Source organism: Chenopodium album, chromosome 15 (assembly GCF_948465745.1).
Source record: "Chenopodium album chromosome 15, dcCheAlbu1.1, whole genome shotgun sequence".
In the NCBI taxonomy this organism is placed as follows: domain Eukaryota; kingdom Viridiplantae; phylum Streptophyta; class Magnoliopsida; order Caryophyllales; family Amaranthaceae; genus Chenopodium; species Chenopodium album.
Genome location: NC_137848.1, coordinates 10,121,180 through 10,140,062, shown reverse-complemented (window position 1 = coordinate 10,140,062; position 18,883 = coordinate 10,121,180). Strand labels below are relative to the sequence as shown.

At 34.6% G+C, this 18,883-nt stretch overlaps 4 protein-coding genes across 4 annotated transcripts; 2 read left to right on the top strand and 2 right to left on the bottom strand.

Moving 5' to 3' along the window:
* The first annotated feature begins 932 nt into the window (after positions 1-932).
* LOC145581862 (peptidyl-prolyl cis-trans isomerase FKBP16-3, chloroplastic-like) lies at positions 933-3,850 on the top strand. The gene is made up of 7 exons (XM_081638894.1): positions 933-1,028; positions 1,401-1,678; positions 2,439-2,522; positions 2,674-2,723; positions 2,881-2,929; positions 3,185-3,259; positions 3,490-3,850. The coding sequence occupies exons 1-7, from the start codon at positions 989-991 to the stop codon at positions 3,604-3,606; spliced, it is 693 nt and encodes a 230-aa protein (XP_081495020.1). The 5' UTR covers positions 933-988; the 3' UTR covers positions 3,607-3,850.
* Positions 3,851-4,849: 999 nt separating this feature from the next.
* Positions 4,850-5,341, bottom strand: LOC145580778 (uncharacterized). Its single transcript, XM_081637884.1, has one exon. It carries the CDS (start codon positions 5,339-5,341, stop codon positions 4,850-4,852), a length of 492 nt encoding a protein of 163 aa, XP_081494010.1.
* Positions 5,342-6,510: 1,169 nt separating this feature from the next.
* Positions 6,511-9,589, top strand: LOC145582913 (protein THYLAKOID ASSEMBLY 8, chloroplastic-like). The gene is made up of 2 exons (XM_081639967.1): positions 6,511-7,039; positions 8,933-9,589. The coding sequence occupies exons 1-2, from the start codon at positions 6,680-6,682 to the stop codon at positions 9,335-9,337; spliced, it is 765 nt and encodes a 254-aa protein (XP_081496093.1). The 5' UTR covers positions 6,511-6,679; the 3' UTR covers positions 9,338-9,589.
* Positions 9,590-10,053: 464 nt separating this feature from the next.
* On the bottom strand, positions 10,054-16,970 carry LOC145582912 (uncharacterized). The gene is made up of 10 exons (XM_081639966.1): positions 16,796-16,970; positions 15,714-15,870; positions 15,437-15,620; positions 14,184-14,254; positions 12,748-12,885; positions 12,576-12,667; positions 12,017-12,288; positions 10,797-10,882; positions 10,508-10,609; positions 10,054-10,405 (listed from the first exon to the last, which is right to left on the bottom strand). Exons 1-10 carry the CDS (start codon positions 16,909-16,911, stop codon positions 10,244-10,246), a joined length of 1,380 nt encoding a protein of 459 aa, XP_081496092.1. The 5' UTR covers positions 16,912-16,970; the 3' UTR covers positions 10,054-10,243.
* Between the last annotated feature and the right edge of the window lie 1,913 nt (positions 16,971-18,883).

The following is an 18,883-nucleotide window of genomic DNA, read 5'->3' as shown; positions in this document are numbered from 1 at the left end:
CCCGATTAACAGTCGTGACATTATAAGTAATTGTTTGATAATATTATGCATTTTACTTAAGGTTTTCGATTTAATTTAGATATTAGTTTTTAATTTTGATGTTTTCCGTTTGATTTCGCAATTTAAGGTTAATTTTGACGCTGTAGAAGCTAAGGTTTCTACTCTTGAATATGTTCCTCACCAATCAAATACTTAGGTATGATAAATTATCGTTTATACAATTTATATTAGGCTAAAAGATAAAAATGACAGGTACTAATTGAATGAAAAAACTAATACTCCATAATTATTAATGACATGATATGGAAAATAACCTAATAATAAGGTAAAAGTTTAATAATTCTTTCTCAAAAAAAAAAAAAAAAAAAAAAAAAAAAAAAAAAAAAAAAAAAAAAACCTCAATTAGTACTCTAAATCAAAAAATGACCTTATTTGAATATTAAATTTAGTCAACTTAACTAAAATTCGGGTAAACACTAAAAGGATCTAGTCGAAATTGACCTAATACTAAATCAACCTTGTCTTAATCAAAACGAAATTAACCGAACCAAAATCATCTAAACCAGAATCAACCCGACCTAAAGTCATTCGACCGAAACAAAACTGATAAAACCCGTTTTGAATTCGAATCGAATATGAACATATCTGAATTTGACCTGACCCGGCTTAACAGATAATGACACGAAATTGACCCGACTTGAAGTGACCCGACATGACCCAAGGCGGGTTAAAAGGATATTTTTGTAACCCAAACTTACCCGACCCGCCGTGGATCAATCCAAACTCCATCCAATTATCCAGATTTCCTAATTGACACCTCTACTTATGGTGTTGCAACTCTAAAAAAAAAAAATTAAAAAAAAAAAATTACAAAGAAAATTGACTGTTCCGTTAAATCGGTTAAATACGTCTTTCTCAACCTCAGAAACATTATCCATTCAATCAAAGTACCAACACTTCACAGGATTAGCTTACAGAAGCTTTCACTATGACAACTATGGCTGCTTCTGCTCTGCTTTCCCCTGTCGGTATACTTCTCTCTCTCCCTTCCTTCCTCTGGCCTTTATTGCTCTTCTTAATCAAATTCTTTACATTTATGTCAAATTCCCCTCTTTTTTTCTCATATTTGTTATCAATTTAATTAATTGTTACTCTTTGATTTACTTTTGGGTTCGGTATTGTATGCTCAATAATTAGGAGGGAAACTTTTAAATATAAAAACCCGTATGTTCGGAAATAATAGTCACATTGCCTTTCCTAATATCGTGGAATTTGGGATTTAGAGAATTTCTTTAGGATAAATCGATCTTTTATTAAACTGCATTTTGCTAATTTATTTGTTTGAACAAATTGATAAATTTATGTATTTTTCCATTTTACTAATTTGGGTGAATTTGTAGCTTTTAGTGGTTCGACCAATTATTATACAAACAAGGCAAAACAGAACACACAATGTGTTGTTATTCGATGTTCGAAAATGGGACATGCTCCACTCGAACTGTCATCTATGGAAGGCTCTAGATTGAATTTATATTATCGTCGGAATGTTGTTGGATTGCTTCTTGGACTTTCTTGTCTCAGAATAGGCTCCAATGAGGCGATCGCGAATGCTGCAGGCTTGCCTCCAGAGGATAAGCCAAAACTATGTGATGAAGCCTGTGAGAAGGAGCTTGAAAATGTAGGTGAGATTGCTTACACCTTTTACTAAGTCTTCTCTTTATAACTAGAATAACTTACATTGTAATTAGGTGAGATTTCTTACATGTACTTCATGTCATCTTGCATTTATATTTCTATGCAATTGATAAAGAAAGCAAAGGGCTTTCAGTTTATAATAACCCAAGCGGGCTACTCCTCCTATTGCCAGTTGGTTTTAGGATGGAACCTCGCTGTGAGCTCTGGTTTGTTGCTTCTCTCCCTTGTGTTCTCCCCCATCTGTTATAACAAACACGAAACTAAAAGGGTGAGGACTTGCCCATGTAGTTTTGGATAATGCCTGTATGTATCCATTGCTACATCACGATATCCTTGTTAAATGCCATGCTCTGATGCTGATATTAAAAGCTGCAAAGGAGTCAAACAACACATGAGAGACTATGAGATGCATTGACAACAATAAACTTTCTTTTCAATTGATTCATGAGGCAGCTAATAAAATAGGGCCAATCTTTTCTGTTAATTCACAGTTTTTTCCTTTTGAGTTTTTAAGACTTATAACCATGATGTTCCAAACCTTTGAGGTTGAGGGATCAAACCCCTTTTTGCCCCGAAAGCCCTCCAAACTATTTTGTATCTAAACAAACAACTGGTAGTTGTAGTCGCATTAGAATTTTGATAGATATCGAGGTTTATGGGTATAGTAAGTATTAATTTGCATATGGATCTTCCTTTGTGTTCTATACGACGTACTAATTTTCAAAGTCTCCTCTTCTTTGAAGGTACCCATGGTAACAACGGAATCTGGATTGCAGTACAAAGACATTAAGATCGGTGATGGTCCAAGTCCACCAATTGGTTTTCAGGTATATGTAAGAAATGTTCAGAGAGTGAGAAACTGTTTTTACAGTTTGAAATCAACTAAAGACTCTACTTAAAACAACTTTTATTTGATCAGAAATGCTTGTTATTACAGACAACTTTCATGTTGGTTTCATGTAGCTTGTTTGACTGCAGGTTGCTGCAAACTATGTTGCAATGGTTCCTTCCGGACAGATTTTTGACAGGTAATAACTATGATTTACTTATCAGATTACTTTGCATCATTTCATCACATAGCATCATTTTATCTTTGTCAAATTAAAGGGGTCAATTCGAATTACTTTGTACAAGTATTTACAAATTTTATGTATCAGTGGTTTATTACTGAACCTATTGCTGCAGTTCTCTTGAGAAGAATCAGCTTTACATCTTTCGAGTTGGCTCAGGCCAGGTAAATACCTTGCTTTATACTTCTTGTGATTCCAATTGTACGTGATATATACAATCAAGAATCTGTAATGGATATATGTTCATATATAGAACTAAAGCAGATCAGTTTTATTTGTGATTAATTTTTTTTGTTGACTAGCAGAGGAGAGTCCTTGATGTAATATATACTTTTGAGTAGTTGTTCTTGGATAAATCAATCAGAATAGTCAACCTCCTCTAATTTTGATACATTCTCGAATAACTATTGCTAGAACAGGTGATCAAGGGACTTGACGAAGGACTCCTTACCATGAAAGCTGGTGGTAAACGGAGACTCTACATTCCAGGACCAGTGAGCATCTTCGCCTTATCTTTTCCTCCCTCTTGCTCTCAATTATTTCTCGGGTTTGATTTCATATCTATCAAACAATAAAAGTTCTCTCTGATCACTAATTTTTACAACTAGTGTGAACTTGCTACTAAGCTCTGAAGTAGGCCATCTGCAACCTTGTAATCTTATGCTTAGCTGCTATTTGCTATTTAGCTTTAGAAAAGCTTATATTCTTCCGTTCTGTTGAGCAGTTGGCATTTCCAAAAGGCCTGACCTCAGCTCCTGGAAGGCCTCGTGTTGCACCCAATAGTCCGGTTATCTTTGATGTAAGCTTGGAGTACATACCAGGTCTTGAGACAGAGGAATAGAAAACTGATGAACAAGCCAACTCCTCCTTCGTTTTGTACTACTTATTCCTATGATTCGAGGTGGAAGCTATATGCAAGCTGGCTAGCTCTTCTCAAATTGCGACTCTTTGTACATCTTAATACATGCCCTTAAATAATGTACAAAATCAGCTTATTCTTGAATTGGCTTTGCATATTTACAAAATACAATGTGAATGAGTGTCATTTTTTGCTACTATAGAGATAATACATCCATCTTCCAGCAGTAACTTCTTGATCCAACTGCATCTCCGTGCCACAGTTTTTTAATCTGAAAGGCGCTGCTTTAGTGCTATACCAACATATGTTGGTAAAAATTGGTTAATTACAGGGAGATATTATGTCGTTTTGGTTGGAATCTAGAGGGTTTAAGCTAAGTCGGAGTAAGACTGAATATTTGGTATGTCGTTTTGGCACTCAGAGGGGGACAAGCAATGAAGTGGTGAGTTTGGATGGAAAGGATTTGACCATGAGTGAATGTTTTAAGTACCTAGGGTCGATCATCCAGAAGAATGGTGACATTGATCAAGACGTGACCCACAGGATTAAGTCAGGGTGGCTTAAATGGAGAGCGGCCACGGGAGTGCTATGCGACCGCAGCATTCCCTTAAAGTTGAAGGGAAAATTCTACAGGACTGCCATAAGACCAGTGTTGCTCTATGGATTTACGTGAGGATGAAGTTTTGGATCGTAAGGGATGGAGGAGAAAGATTTATGTGGATTACTACACGGAATAATCAAATTTGGTTCATGTTAGCCGACCCCACTTTTGGGATTAAGGCTTTGATTGATTGATTGATTGATTGACAGGGAGATATTATGTCTATTGTCTTCCAAGCTTACGCCGTCTTTGGAATATCTTACGAAGAGACTAGTAAAGAAACAAAAGCCGCTTTAAGCTATGCTAGTTGGACTCTTCATTGAATATCAAAGTACTCGTATTGAATCTTTAACACTTCTAATAATTACCGGAGTCAAAGCATTGAAGCAACATAAATTTGATTATAATCAAAAATAAAGATGTGACAATTCTACAATGAAAATTAAAATTTACATTTTAAAAGGAACTAATTGTTTAAATTACAATAAGTGGGTATTATACAATTTTTACATTCAAGAAATTTGGGTGCATTTTTTTCACCGTAACCAACCAACCCTGATTAATTCGTTTTTTTTTTTTTTTTAATAAGGTGAAAAGAACGCACCCTTAATCCAACTAACTGGTCTAACCCAATCCAAGATAAGCCGAAGTAGCAACCCCAAGCGCGTAAACCCCAATCACAGAACCAACCAAACCACCACCAACTCTCCCAACCATACCAACCCCAGCAATCCCAGCAACTCCAACACAAACCTTACTCGCCGCCGCCTTCGAAGCACTCGAAACAACAGCGTCAGTAAACACAACAACAGCAAACTCTCTAAACTCGTCGGAATCTAGGGTTTCCTCCGGCGGAGAACTCCGGCGAATTGAGCGGTACGCGCCGTCGATTTGCGCGCGTGAAGGAGGGGAAGGACACCACGTGGCAATCAGAGGAGAGGAGAGAGAATTGTGGAGACGGAAAGTGGCGTCGTGAAGTTGGTAAGCGAAGATTTTGCCCGGAGAAGTGTGGTGAGTTAGGGTTTGGAGATCGGAGAAGATGGTGTTGCAGGAAGAGGTGAATTCTGGGGAGGAGCGGAAATGGTGGCTGACTTTCTTCGATGGTGATATCCCCATTGATGACAATCGATTGTGTGGTGAATTGACTTTAGAGATTTTCTAATTTTAAGCCCTATAAATGAAATATAAAGATTTTTAATTAATTTGTATTAAGAGAGCAATTTCCCACAATATTACTAAAATAAAAATAAATTCCCTCTGTACATCGATTTAGAAACTAATTCCGGAGATACCGTCCACGTAGGATCAGTGTTGGGTGTAATTTTTTTTGATTTGGTTCAGCCTAAAACCGCTAATGGCAATAGTGGTTATAGCTTTAAAACCGCTATTGTTGTTAGCGGTTTCAGAAAAGAGACCACCTTTTTTAATTAACAGGTCTCTTTTCTTCCTTGCCTTTTTAGACTTGACAAGTTTTTTTTTTTTTTTTTTTTTTTTTTTTTTTTTTGTGCTTGAGAGTAGAGGTTAAGGAATCCCCTTATTTCCAAGCATTTTTGTACTTAATGGGGTTCGAATCAAAGTCATAAGGTGATTTTACCACCAACTCTATTAAGCTTTGCTTGGTAATAGTTTGATAGGTGTATAAATACTACTTATATATACAACACTCAAATACGTCAAAGAAAACTCATTCTGAACCAAAAGGGATATGTACATAACAAACCATCCTATTTGAATGATATTTAATTCAAACCAACGTTTGATAGGTGTATGAATATCACATACATGGAAACTCAATCACGTCAAAGAAACCGATCTTAAGCAAAACCAATATATAGATTACAAACCATACCAATCCGATTGGTACTCAATTCAAACCAATAGTTTGATAGGTGTATGAATACCCTAACATATATATAAGCGCAATCACATCAAAGAAAACCGAGATGAACCAAACCATTTGCCATCGGTTTTGGATCATCCCGATGCTTTTTCAGGGTTAAAATAATTCCTTTTTTTTCTTCTTCAACATGTTATGTGAAGATTCTTATATCATGAGATTTTATGCATTCGGGTTTCATAAAAAAAAAATGAATAATTAGTTTTATTTTTTAAAAGTCCATATTATTATACGAAATAATAAAATTAAAAAGTCTAAAACCGATTAAAACCAACTTGATTTAAGATTAGACTGATTTTATCAATTTACTTCAATTTCAATCCATTCGTAGAACTCGATTGATCTCAAATCCCACTAATTATTTTTCACCTTTTAACCTTCCATCCAGTTTATCTTGATCCAATTCGATATAATCTTGAGCCGATGAACAACCCTAAACATTTAACACAAAGGAATTACTTGTAGAGTTTTTGACAAAAGAGAAACCACCAAATTCCTGTCTCGTCTCCTAAATTCCCCACCTCTTCTCTCTCACACAATTTGAACTTTTGAATGAAATGAACACTCTGAAACTCCAATTCACCCAATTGAACATCCCTCAAAAACACCCTCCAAATCACACCCAAACCCACCATTTTCCCAGCATTCTACATTTGGGTTCCTCAACTTACTCAACAACAACAAAAACAAGAACAATTACTTGTGGTTTGAGAAAAATAGGACCCAAAAAACCATTATGGAGGTCAAGCTTTCTTTCCACTGAAGCCATTCAAGCTGTTCATTCCCTTAAACTTGCCAAATCTCCTGATAAATTGCAGCATGTAATTCATACCAGACTTACTCGTTTATTGAAGGCTGATTTGTTGGATACTTTGACTGAACTTCAGAGACAGAATCACTTGGATTTAGCTCTTCAGGTCATTTCTTTCTCTCTTTTTTATTCAAAGTTTTAATCTTTTCTTTGTTTCTCTCTTGGTCCGGAATTAATAGTCGTGTTGATAGTGTAATTTGAACTAGTAATGCGACAACTAAATTCAAAATAGGTTTATCGTCTTATCTATGATAATTGTAACTTGGGTTGAAAAGATTTTATTAATGATAATTGTTTTTGGGTTTGGGTAATCAATGCTGTTAAACCTGTGTTTGTATCTGGTGGATGAATTATTAGTTTAAGTGGGGAAAAATATTGGCCTGTTTTATTCTTGAATTTTAGACTGTTTAGGCAGTTGATTGAATTATTATTATCTGGTTAAATTGTAGAAGAATTCAATTAGATGGATAATTTTAATTTTTTTTTTTTGAAAGAAAATGGTTTATTTTAATTAATTACTCCTTATTAGCAAGTTTTAGAGAAGGGAAAAATGTTCAACTTTCAGCTGGTTGGAATTTATTTAATCTAGGTGAAATAGCTTGTCATTTTAGATTAATTTCAGATACCATTATAGTTTACAAAAATACGAATTACTGAAAACTTCTACTCTATTAGTTTACTATTTGGATTACTTGAATTTGCATGCCAATTGCCAAATAGTTCCTTGATTGAGAAATTGGCTCCTTCGGCCAACTGGAAGACCAAAAATCTTGATTTTTTTTTTTTTTTTTTTTTTTTTTTTTTTTTTTTTTTACGAGAAGAAAAAGGATTTCATTAATGAAAGATAGCCAAACGGCACTTACAAACAATTCGTAGGAAATCTAAATTTCCAATCACCATAGAACTAGTTACATCGCAAATTCGATCAACGATCGCCTTAATAAAAAACTTCATCTGAAGCAATACAATCTGTGACTTAGCACTAATTTGGCTTGAGATCCACGGATGAGTAGTTGTTTGGGTGAAGAAACTCATATGGTCTTCTAGATACTTTCGGAGACGATGAAACCCTAAATCTTCAATCTTTAACACATGAACAAACAAAAAAAAATAAGCCTGATTGAATAAACCCCATCATAAAGATGGGATCCATTTATTGAAAGCAATTAAAAAGTTTTTTTGAGGGCTTACCACCGGTAAAACCACCGGTAGAAGCCCCTATAAAAATTTACAATGGAGATCAGAAGAAAAGAGATGGAAGAGAAGAGAAAAAAGGAGAAGAGTGAAGGAAAACCTTCAAAAAAGCAGAAAAAAATCTAGCAATGAAGGCTAAAAAAACCCTCCCAAGGGAAAACCCTAGAGGGAACCAAAAAACCCTCCCGAAAATCTTGATCTTGAGACTAACCGAAACATACAATTTTAGTTATGCCTTTATGTAGATTTGTATGTATTGTAAGAAAGCTGCAGCTACTTTTCATTGTGTCTTGTCTGATCTTAGACAATAGAAGTGTATTCAAAGCTTGCTTTGGGTGCTTAAGTTTACTATCAGACTTGTCCGTTATGTCTAGGAAGCAGTAAGAGAATGTCTATCTGATACGGACTTTTCAGTGCTCAGAGTTTGCCATTTGTTGAGCTTTCATGAAATTTTCATGTTTGAGGTTTACAGTTTTGATCTTTTTCTAGATTTCTATACTTATTGGGACAACTTGATGCTGCCTTCAATATTTTCTTTGATAGTTGAACATGATATGCATAGGCGCATAGCAAATCTAAATTAGCCGAGGCATGATATTTGCAGAATTGGCATCTGATTGTCCCTTTTTCCTTTCTGTATTAATTTCATGTCCCTGCCCACATCATTTCTTCATAATCCTAAGAAAGCACATCATGGTTATATAATCGTTTTTCTTCTATTCGTCATCAGTACATATATGTTAAGAACTTCTTCCTGTACAGTTTGCTGTTGTGTATCTCATCTGATTTGTAATTAGAACTCTAGGTGTTCGACTTTGTGAAGAAGGAATACAAGCCAGATCTCCCCCTTTATTACGACATGATTCTACTACTGGGAAAGAACAAGCTGATTCATAAGGCTGAAGAGCTTTTTGATGAACTGAAGAAAGAGGGTTTACAACCTGATGTAAGAGCATATACTGAATTGATCGGTGCTTATTTCCAAGTAGATATGGTGGAAAAGGCGGTGGAAACCTATAATGAGATGAAAGCTTCTGGTTTTATACCTGATAAGCTAACATTGATGATTATGGTAAGAAATCTAGAAAAAGCTGGTAAAGAAGAGCTAGCAGCATCAGTGAAAAGAGACTTTGAAGAATACGTCGACGAACCTGAAAAATTTCTTGAAGAAGTAGAAAAAAAATATGGAAGAGACCTTAGTATCGTATGATTGCATATTATGGTTTTACATGTGGTAGGACTGTGCAGAGACAGCAGACTTTGTATAATTTTAGCCTTGTAGAAAAAAAGGAAATTCATAGAAATCTTATAGTTGTCTGCATTTGTGAGTTGTAATAGTGTAAATTTGTGTTCTCTTCAACTTCGGCTCCACTGAAGTCGCTCATACGTAGTATATTTCTGTTTCTACAGACATTTCTTTGATGTTACCTTAAAATGCAAGTGTTTTTCTAAGAAACAGCTAAGAGACCTGAGCTAAGAAGTGATTGCTCTTGGTTCAGACTTCAGAGACATAAACCCGAGGAGGGAAGAAAAGTTGTGCTCTATAATCCCTGCTATGAACTGTCTACTTGTCTAGTATATACTGTTTTATGCTACCAGACATTACCCTTTGCTTTGGTATTACTCCGTACTAGTGGAGTAAATTCTTTGTAACATAGGTGATACCGTGAGACCTTCATATTGAAAAAGAAAGAAAGAGAGGAACTTCTAGGTTACTTTCGTTGAATCAAGACATATTTTCAAACTGTCTAGAACTTAACAAAAGGGAATTGGGTATAGGATAACAGAAACAAATGTTTGATTCACAAGGTTCTTTGAAGTACTTATGATGTAAAACATGATATTTTGCTGAATAGAATCATATACTCTCCTCTGTGTTTCCCTCATCTATTGAATTGAAATCGAATTACAATCACTACTCCGTAGTATTGAAAAAGTAAGGTACTTTGATTAGATGAAACATGTCATTGATTACATATCATGAAGAACAATGTAATCTAACACAAATGGTACAAGGCCAAATTATCAACAGTATGAACTGATCTTTACCACTAGATGAACACAATAGGGAACATACAGGACTAAACATGTCAAAATATATATTTTGCCGCATTGACTAGCTAGCTAAATGGCTCGGAGAACTGTTGAACATGGTATGCCACATATACGCTCTTGAAAGCACCATCTCCAATTCTTGATCTTGCCAATTGAGAGTTGGGAGGTGCTGAAGGAACATCACCATCTCCTGGAAATCAAGCTTGTGGATCTTATCGGACCACTGTGAGGTCATGGACAAAAGTTAAGAGTCTTCCAAACGCTAAGCATGTATGGTCGTATGGATCAACTTAAACAATTGGCAAACCCAGTAAAGTCAACTTACAGTTAATAGAAAACTGGCTGCTATGTACACAAGAAAATCAGGGAGTGCATCACCTTCTGCAAGATATGTATCCCAAAGGCGATTGACGAGGGAAAATGGAATCTAACAAAAAAAAACGTATTCTGTCAATTCACACAGGAAAGCTAGTCCAGCGTCAAGGTTAAGGTCTGATGACTTAGATAGCATGATATCTGATATGCAGCTTTTCCTTTTTCCCTTAAATCCCAGAAAAACTTTGTAAAAAAGAAACTAAAGTATAAAAGCAAACATAGAAGATGAGACCACAAACCTCACGTATTAGAAGACAATTGAACCACCGAAACGCAAACTGGAGGAACTCAAGACCATGCTCTTCCATATGTTTTGAAACAGGTTCTGGTTGTATTTTTAGTAAAATAAGAAATGAATGAGACAACTTTAAGGAAAAAAAAAAAAGAAAAGAAAAGAAAAGAGAGAGAGAGAGAGATGTGATAAATGTATGATAGCAAGTTAGCAACCCCACAGGAAATGTTTTTTTTTCTTGTGTTTGGTTCCCTTTGCTTTGTACAAGGGAAAGAAACTGTTGAACTTCCTCTGAGTCTCATTTTCTTTTGTTTTCTGCTTTATTATTTGGGGGGGGGGGGTGTTATAAAGGCACTAAATCAGTCTTCCTCGTGAAAGGAGGCCACCCAAGGCACAGAAAAAGAGGGGGGGGGGGATTGGGAACTAGGATTTGAGTAATTGACAAATAGCCTCCCCCTCAAACACAGCCAAGAAGCCTGTACAAAATGCTTTTTGTCCAAATATTTATTTTGTTAGTAACAAAAACTTCTTCTTTATGTTAATCATGTAGATGTTCCAATTTCATAAACCCATAGAGATATATAAAGAGGAAGTTTGAAAATTGAAATTGCAGATACCATATAAAAATTGATCATGATGTGTGAAAAAAGAATTGTGAAACAGCTTTTTTGCCTGCATAGTGGAAGAACAATGTTGAAATGCAACTCCAAAAAATGCAAATTAACTGTTTTCTAAGAATATTATGACATCTTGGCAAACTTAGCTACTCACATAGTAGTTAGTTAGTAGCCATTTACCAATTACCTATTGGTGGCAACTAGAGATTAAGTTAGCTGCTAAGTAAAACTTTACATAACAGGACATGAATCAAATATTCATAGCATAAGGGTGTGAACGTGACAAATTGTAAGTGAACGCAAAAACAATAATACACTAATGCTCTAACCCCCAAAAGCTACTTGCATTAACCTCCCATAGAGATTGGCCATAATACTAAATGATTATATTCCATCCTATGATTCTAATTAGCCAAACACCATATATGATATAGTAGAGTAAAATGGAAACCACTCTTATGAATGTTAGTGCCTAAAGGAGCCTAACGGTGATAGTGTCATTTTTTTGGAGATGAAAAGGTGAAAAATTCATACTAGTATTAATAGAAGAAAAAACATATGGCAAAAAAAAAAAGAAAAAAAAAATAGGGAACTAACGACAAAGACATACCATCAATCCTACGAACCAGTTCTCTTAGTTTAAAAACAAGTCTCTGGATTCCTGGTTGGGCAAATGTGTAATGATCTTGCATACCATCAAGCAATTTTGAGAGGCACCAATAGCAGTCAGCCTCAACATCAGCAATTTTATCTTTGGATAGGTCCAAAGATGACCAAGTGTCAATGCTTCCTTCTAAGTGTTCAGACAAGAATACAACCAGAAATGGTGTCACAAGATCATTTATTCCTTGAACATACCCACTAGCAGGATGACGGATGGCCCTGGTGAGACAAATTATCATGCTTTAATGAGCATAAGAACACTAGAGGATACTAAAACATATCAACAACCAAGAACAGAATGTAGATTAAAGAAAACTTATTGATTATGAAATGCTCACAAAGCCCTCATTTAAACACGTAAATAATGAATTACAGAGTACTTTAAAAAAAAAAAAAAAACACACACACACACACACACACATGTATCTCCCAAAAATTTGAACACTCAGACAGAAGATCTTGCCAAGTCAATAGATGAAATAGAGGAAACAGAAATTACTACAGACCAAGTGTAGAGTATCCGCTCCAAAGACTTCTGGACAGCAGGTTGCTGAAAGAAAGTTACATCAGGTACCGTTCTGGGACAGTCAACTTGAATCTGTCAATGGCAAAGCGAGCCATGAGAAAGCAGAATTAATCATGACTCCAGAAAGAACATGAAAAAACAATAGAGCAAACCTGGCGAAGCATGTTGATTTCATCATCTGAACGTTCGCTATCTGGAATATCATAATACTGTGCCACACAATCAAGATACTCGAGACGTTTCCTTCTCAGAACTCCTTCCCTTCTATCTGAATTAGGTGGTGCATATCCCTGTTGTCAGTTCATGCTCAAACTTATAACCAATAAAAATACATCCATTAATTCATTTTACAACTGAATAAACATGCAACCAGAAACAAAAAATTAAACATATTTTAGGATTTGTGCTGTGCAGATAACAACTTGAGCCTTCGCCATTAGATAAAAAAACAAAATCAGAAGATATTACTGCATAATCATATATACCAAATCATAAAAGATAAATCCTTTTAGAAATTTGTAGAGTACAAAAATGTGAGTTATCATGACTACTTTTGAATGCTTGTTTCTTGAAAGAATTAATTTACAAACTATGTTATATGTCATAGCTTGGGACATAATGAAGTATGTTGTAAGTCCCAGAAAAATGCACTATACCTCAAATAGAAAATTACCAATACTTTTGAGTTTCAATCAACTAGTAAAGACTCTGACATAAACTGCCTCTTAGCTATCATGGGGATGTGTTTGTGTACTTGGACCCACTCACCCACCAATCCAAAATTAGGTGGGAGTATCACCTAGAGACATTGGAGGAATGAAATTCTGGAAAGCAAGGTAGTAAGGAATTGAGATCATGCACAAGAAGGATTTGGTAGGAACAGATGCTTGAAGCTTAAGTGTTTATCCTTTCAATCTTGCATCATTGACTAAGTAAAGATACAGCAAAGTTATACAGCTTCGACAAAAAGGCAGGTCACTGAATAACCCCAAGAATAAGCATTGACGGACAAATATGCAGAGAACATACACATGGCTCTAAGCCTCTAATGGCACTAACTATTCTCACTTGTCCAAAACTATCAATGAACAAGAAAAACTTGGGGAAATTATCAAGCAGATGAAGCGAGCACATATATTGCTTTTTCTTTGCCTTGGAGTTGCACTTTCTCACAACACAACTCTGTAAGTAGTTCAACTAACAACCCAAGATAAAACTGTGGAAAACAGCTATACATACGGAGAATATCAGAATACACAAATATTTCTCTTTCTTTGCCTCAGAGTTGCCTTTTACCTCCAACACAACCCTGTAAATACTTCAACTTACAACCCAGATCTTCAAACTTTCTAGGGTATTAACCAGCTTTATGCATATATGATGAAGTCACTAAACGTGTTCTTATGATGAAGTCGCTAAATGTGTTCTTATGCCACACAAACTTCAATGTCTTATTGCTGCTAAAAGCTGAAAAAAAAAAAAAAAAAAAAAAAAAATGGAAGGGGAAAGAACCCTGGCCTTACATGTGAAGAAATGTGCCACTGAGTTCTTAACAATGAAACACATAATCATATAAGTAAAATCTTACCAAAAGAAGTCTCCAGACAACAGGCCGCATGTAAGATGGCACGCCATTCCAAGCTAGTGACCGTAGTTTATCTGCAGGATGGAAAACAATTAGAAGGAAATTCTATGAGTTGATAGTTCATATTCAGCACTCAAAATATCAATTAAGTAAAGCAAGAAAGAGCTATTGGTGATTCCTAAAGCAGACGCTAGAACCATAAGCAGATTATACATGAAATATCATGAAATTTACAAATACGTAATCAGGCATTCAGAAGCCAGACAGCTTGAGAAATATCAAATACTCACTTTAGACATCAACTCATAATAACAATCAATCCCCACCAAACAAATTAGGAACATGCTAATGAGCACCTGAAAGATCATCCATTTGAAAATATAGATGTCGAAAGACAATGTATTTGATTCAGGCAAAGATGTTTTATTAATCCAGGACAATAGAAATCCTCTACCATCCAAGAGTGCATTTCTCAAATTGCATTACCCCCTGCTCCAAAACCAAGTATCTATAACACCCAATAACAGAGCTCGTAAAGAAGTTAAGTAGGAGCCGTGTCACAAAAGAACCTCCATAATAAAAGGAAAATAATTAATTAATTATTTGAAACACAAAAGCCTCCATAAAAAATCCACTATTACAACTTTACAGGAATTAGAAAAAATACATTTTTATCAAGCAACTTAAGTCAAAATCCCACTTACAAGAGAAAAGGACCAAACACAAATTAGTTCCGGTGATGATCTAACCTGAAAAGATTAACCTACAATGAGGTAGCATGAGCTAATAAACATGTGACCCAAAGAACTCAATTTTAATTTAACAATGCATTTGCTTCAAAATAATGCATACACTAATTCTTTCAAAAATATATTCTTGATGTAGCCAGAGGAGCATGTAACAAAGCCCGTAAGTATAGGCTGCTCCCTAGAGGTCCCACAAAAAGACCAATTACTAATTTACTACTAAGTAAAGACTCTCAAGGTAAGCCACAGACTTGTACTGGCTAGCCAACAATTCAAACAAGAAGTAATCTACTGCAGCAACCTCAGACAGCTTCCTGTTCAATAATTTTTAAACTGAGGACTGAAGTTACACTAACTAAATGGGGGTTAAAACAATAAAACCTACAACAAGGTTATCTTACTCAGTTGTGCATATCTAAATAACACGTACAGCTCTATACTCCTTTCTGACACTCTGGCAAATAATAAGCAAACAACATGCTAGTAAGAAACTATGAACTGTTATAGTACCTAAAGTAACTGTTGGTGCCGAAAGCTCCTTTTTAAACTTCATAACCCTTGCAGTATCTGTAGCTCTTGCGCTTAACAAAGTCTTCTGGTACTCTTTGGATGAACTGACGGGAGACAGTGAAGGTTTTGACTTACTGACAGCAGAGTCATTAGATTCATTACCATCAACACTTGGAGATTGTTCCTGAATCCAAAATCAAATATTAAAAATTGGTTCAATAATACCATAAGCCACAAACCAATGAAAGTGCACAAGGAGAGATTCCATGCATCTTGCCTCAACAAAATTATCCTCCTGTTCACTTGGTCCAGCATCATTTTGAGAGTAACTCCTTCCGTATCCCCGGGGAGAGCCATGTATGCTAGAGGTGTCAAAAGGTTCTGTTCGACGACTCAGCAATACTTTACCAGGAAAACTACGTCCTTTAAGGAGCCTATAATGAACCACATCAGAAGTAAGAAAATGCACGGCACTTCTAAACCATGTCTTTGCATACTCAAGCTAAAGGCAAAAGGCCTTTCAGATTCAACATTTAAAGAAGTGATGCAACATTTAAAGAAGTAAAAAGGCCAGGTCTCATACATTCATACTAATACTATTTTGCAAACAGAAATTGCAGTCCAAGTTTCTATCAAGTATGAATTAGCATCTCTATGCAAAAGAATAAATTCCAATCATTTTTACCTCACTTTCAATCTACAATGATCAAACAATGTACTTTCCAAATGACAATCTAAATCTAAATCATAATATCATATTTCAGATGGTTAAAGACCCCCCAATAACATCCGAATAGCCAAATTGGGATCAGATGGCAAGAAAGAGTACAATATAAAGTAGAATCCTTCCTTAATGTATAACAAACAGCTCAATTCCATAAAGTAGTTAATTTTTTTTTAAAAGGGGAAAAAAAAAAAAAAAAAAAAAAAAAAAGGAACAAATGAGTGTATCTGGGGAAACCCAGAAATCCAGTTAACTAAGCCTACTTGTGAATTAACCAAAACGTTGAACTTAAACAATATAGATAAAAATGAAAGATCTTAGAATATACCATACTCTTTTAAATTAAGGATCAGTCGACGAACAATGAGAAATTTGCTCATAATTCTAACCACAATTTCGCATAAATCAAGAACACCCAAAAGTAACAACACCTATCTAAAATCACAAAGAATCAAGAGATCTGAGAACTTTTCCCAAATGGGTATTCAAAAAATTAGAAGAAAAGCTCAAAATCATGCAAATTATCAAAAATTATGAATTTTTAAAGACAGATCAAATCTAATGAACAAAAGGGTGTTCCAAAAATCAAATCTTAGCAACAAAAATAAAAAAAAATGAGAGAAAAATAAAAGTACCCTTGAACACTTTTGAGGGTTTGGTTGAAGCGTGAATCGAGAGTAGCAACAGGGTCTTTGTTGGTATCATTATCATCAGCTGGGTCGTTGTTGATGTTGTTGACAGTGTTCTTCATTTTTGTTACACTTCTCTGTAACGAGTAACGACCATTTTTATATATATCTGCCTTTATTTTTCTTGTATTTTAAGGCTTTTGTTTCATTTTTTTACTTGCAAAAAGCCAAAAAGTATCACCCATTTTAGCTCCTGGCATTAAATCATCTTTGTGTTAGGTGTAATTACAACTTCCAACATTAAAACAGGTGTAGTGGTGTGTTTTTTCTTTCTTTTAATTAGTTTTTAGTTTTTGAAATTAAAAATTGTTGTCAATTACTCAATTTAATCTTTGATACGAGGTACGTTGTTGTATAAAGTTGTTCGACAATGTTATATGCTATATCGACATGCCGCTAAGATTATAAAAGATTTGTATCTTGTATAATAGATCATTTTATTTAGGTGTTCTAAGTTGATATGTAACGTAGCAATGGTATAATAAAACAAATTTTAAAGAGTTCAATTTAAGAAATATATTTTAATTGAATTTCATTCCTACTAGAATTATTGGATATTGGTTTCCTATAATTCGATTACTACACTACCATTGTCACTCTTGCTTGTATTCTTTCAACATCATCGTTCTCAACTTCTCATCATAACAAGGCGTGTGCAACGATGTTGAACGTAAGCAAGGAGGAATGTTGAGCGTAAGCAATGAGTCTTGTGTTGGCAGTTTCCTTGATGCTCAAGCGGGCTATATAAGGCTTCTTCATATGCTTATATGTATACTGATAGGCTAAAGTCATACTCCCTTTGTTTTTTTTTATTTGCATCACTTTGAATTGCACAAAATTTTAGGAAAGTAATATAATATTGTGAGTGGATAAATAAATTATTATAGTAAAAGTAAGATGGGGACCATAAAAGAGAAAGTATGTGAGAGATGATAGATATTTTTATTATTTTAGTGGGGACCATGAAAGAGAGAGAAATGATAATATAAGTTGAGTGGGGTTTAAAGTAAGAGAGAGAAATGATAAAATATAGTATAAAGTTACCAAATATAGAAATGATGCATTTAAAAAAAAACCCCCCAAAAAGGAAAGTGATGCAAATAAAAAATAAAAAAAAATAAAAAAAAAAATCGGAGGGAGGATCACCTAAACAAAAGTATTACCTAAGTTCTCTAACTAAAGTAGATAGGAAAGTAGGGTCGAATCTACAGGGAACAGCATTCTTCTATTCCTAATTCATTAATATAATCTAAACTATTGAGTAACCAAATTATTTTTAAAGGAATTAAACTAAGAAGAATAATTAGGGAGAAATCAATAAAAGGAAGTCTAGGGTCACAGGTTCACCAATAATTAATATTTCGGGATAAAACATAACAATCAACAATTAATATTGCACATATAACATGATTAACAGGCTCTCGCAATTTATTAATCAACATGGATCTAACAGGCTCTTGCAATTTCCTAGATCTAAGTTTCCGTTGAAAATAGTCTTTAATAACAAATTAACATCTGCTTGATTCATTAATTCAATATTGCTATACTTTTACAATCAAATCACATCTGCTCGATTCATAATCCAAATGTAAAGAATTAAAACAATTCAATAAGAATTATCATGCAATATCAATAATCAACAATAACAAATTATCCCTTCATATTAATTATGGATCTCCCAAGAATCCTAGAATTAAATTACTCACACATATTTAAATCTAAACTAATCAAAGCATATGAATAAGACATGATTGAAATCAAAACACAAATTAACGGAGCAATTAAAATGAAAGCAATGAAACAAGCAATAAAAGAGAGAAGAAATAATACCGAAAGAAGGAATTATGAAATTGCGCTAAAAGGGGAAAACTTGAGTTCAACAATAAATCACCAACTAAGAATCTCTCTAAAGTTTTACTATGAAAGTAGTAATAATGAAAACGTAGCTAATAAAGATTACCAAAAAGAGTTTTAATACTAAGCTCAAGAATTAGTCAAAACGACGATACCTAAACCCCGTCTTTTTCTTCTCCT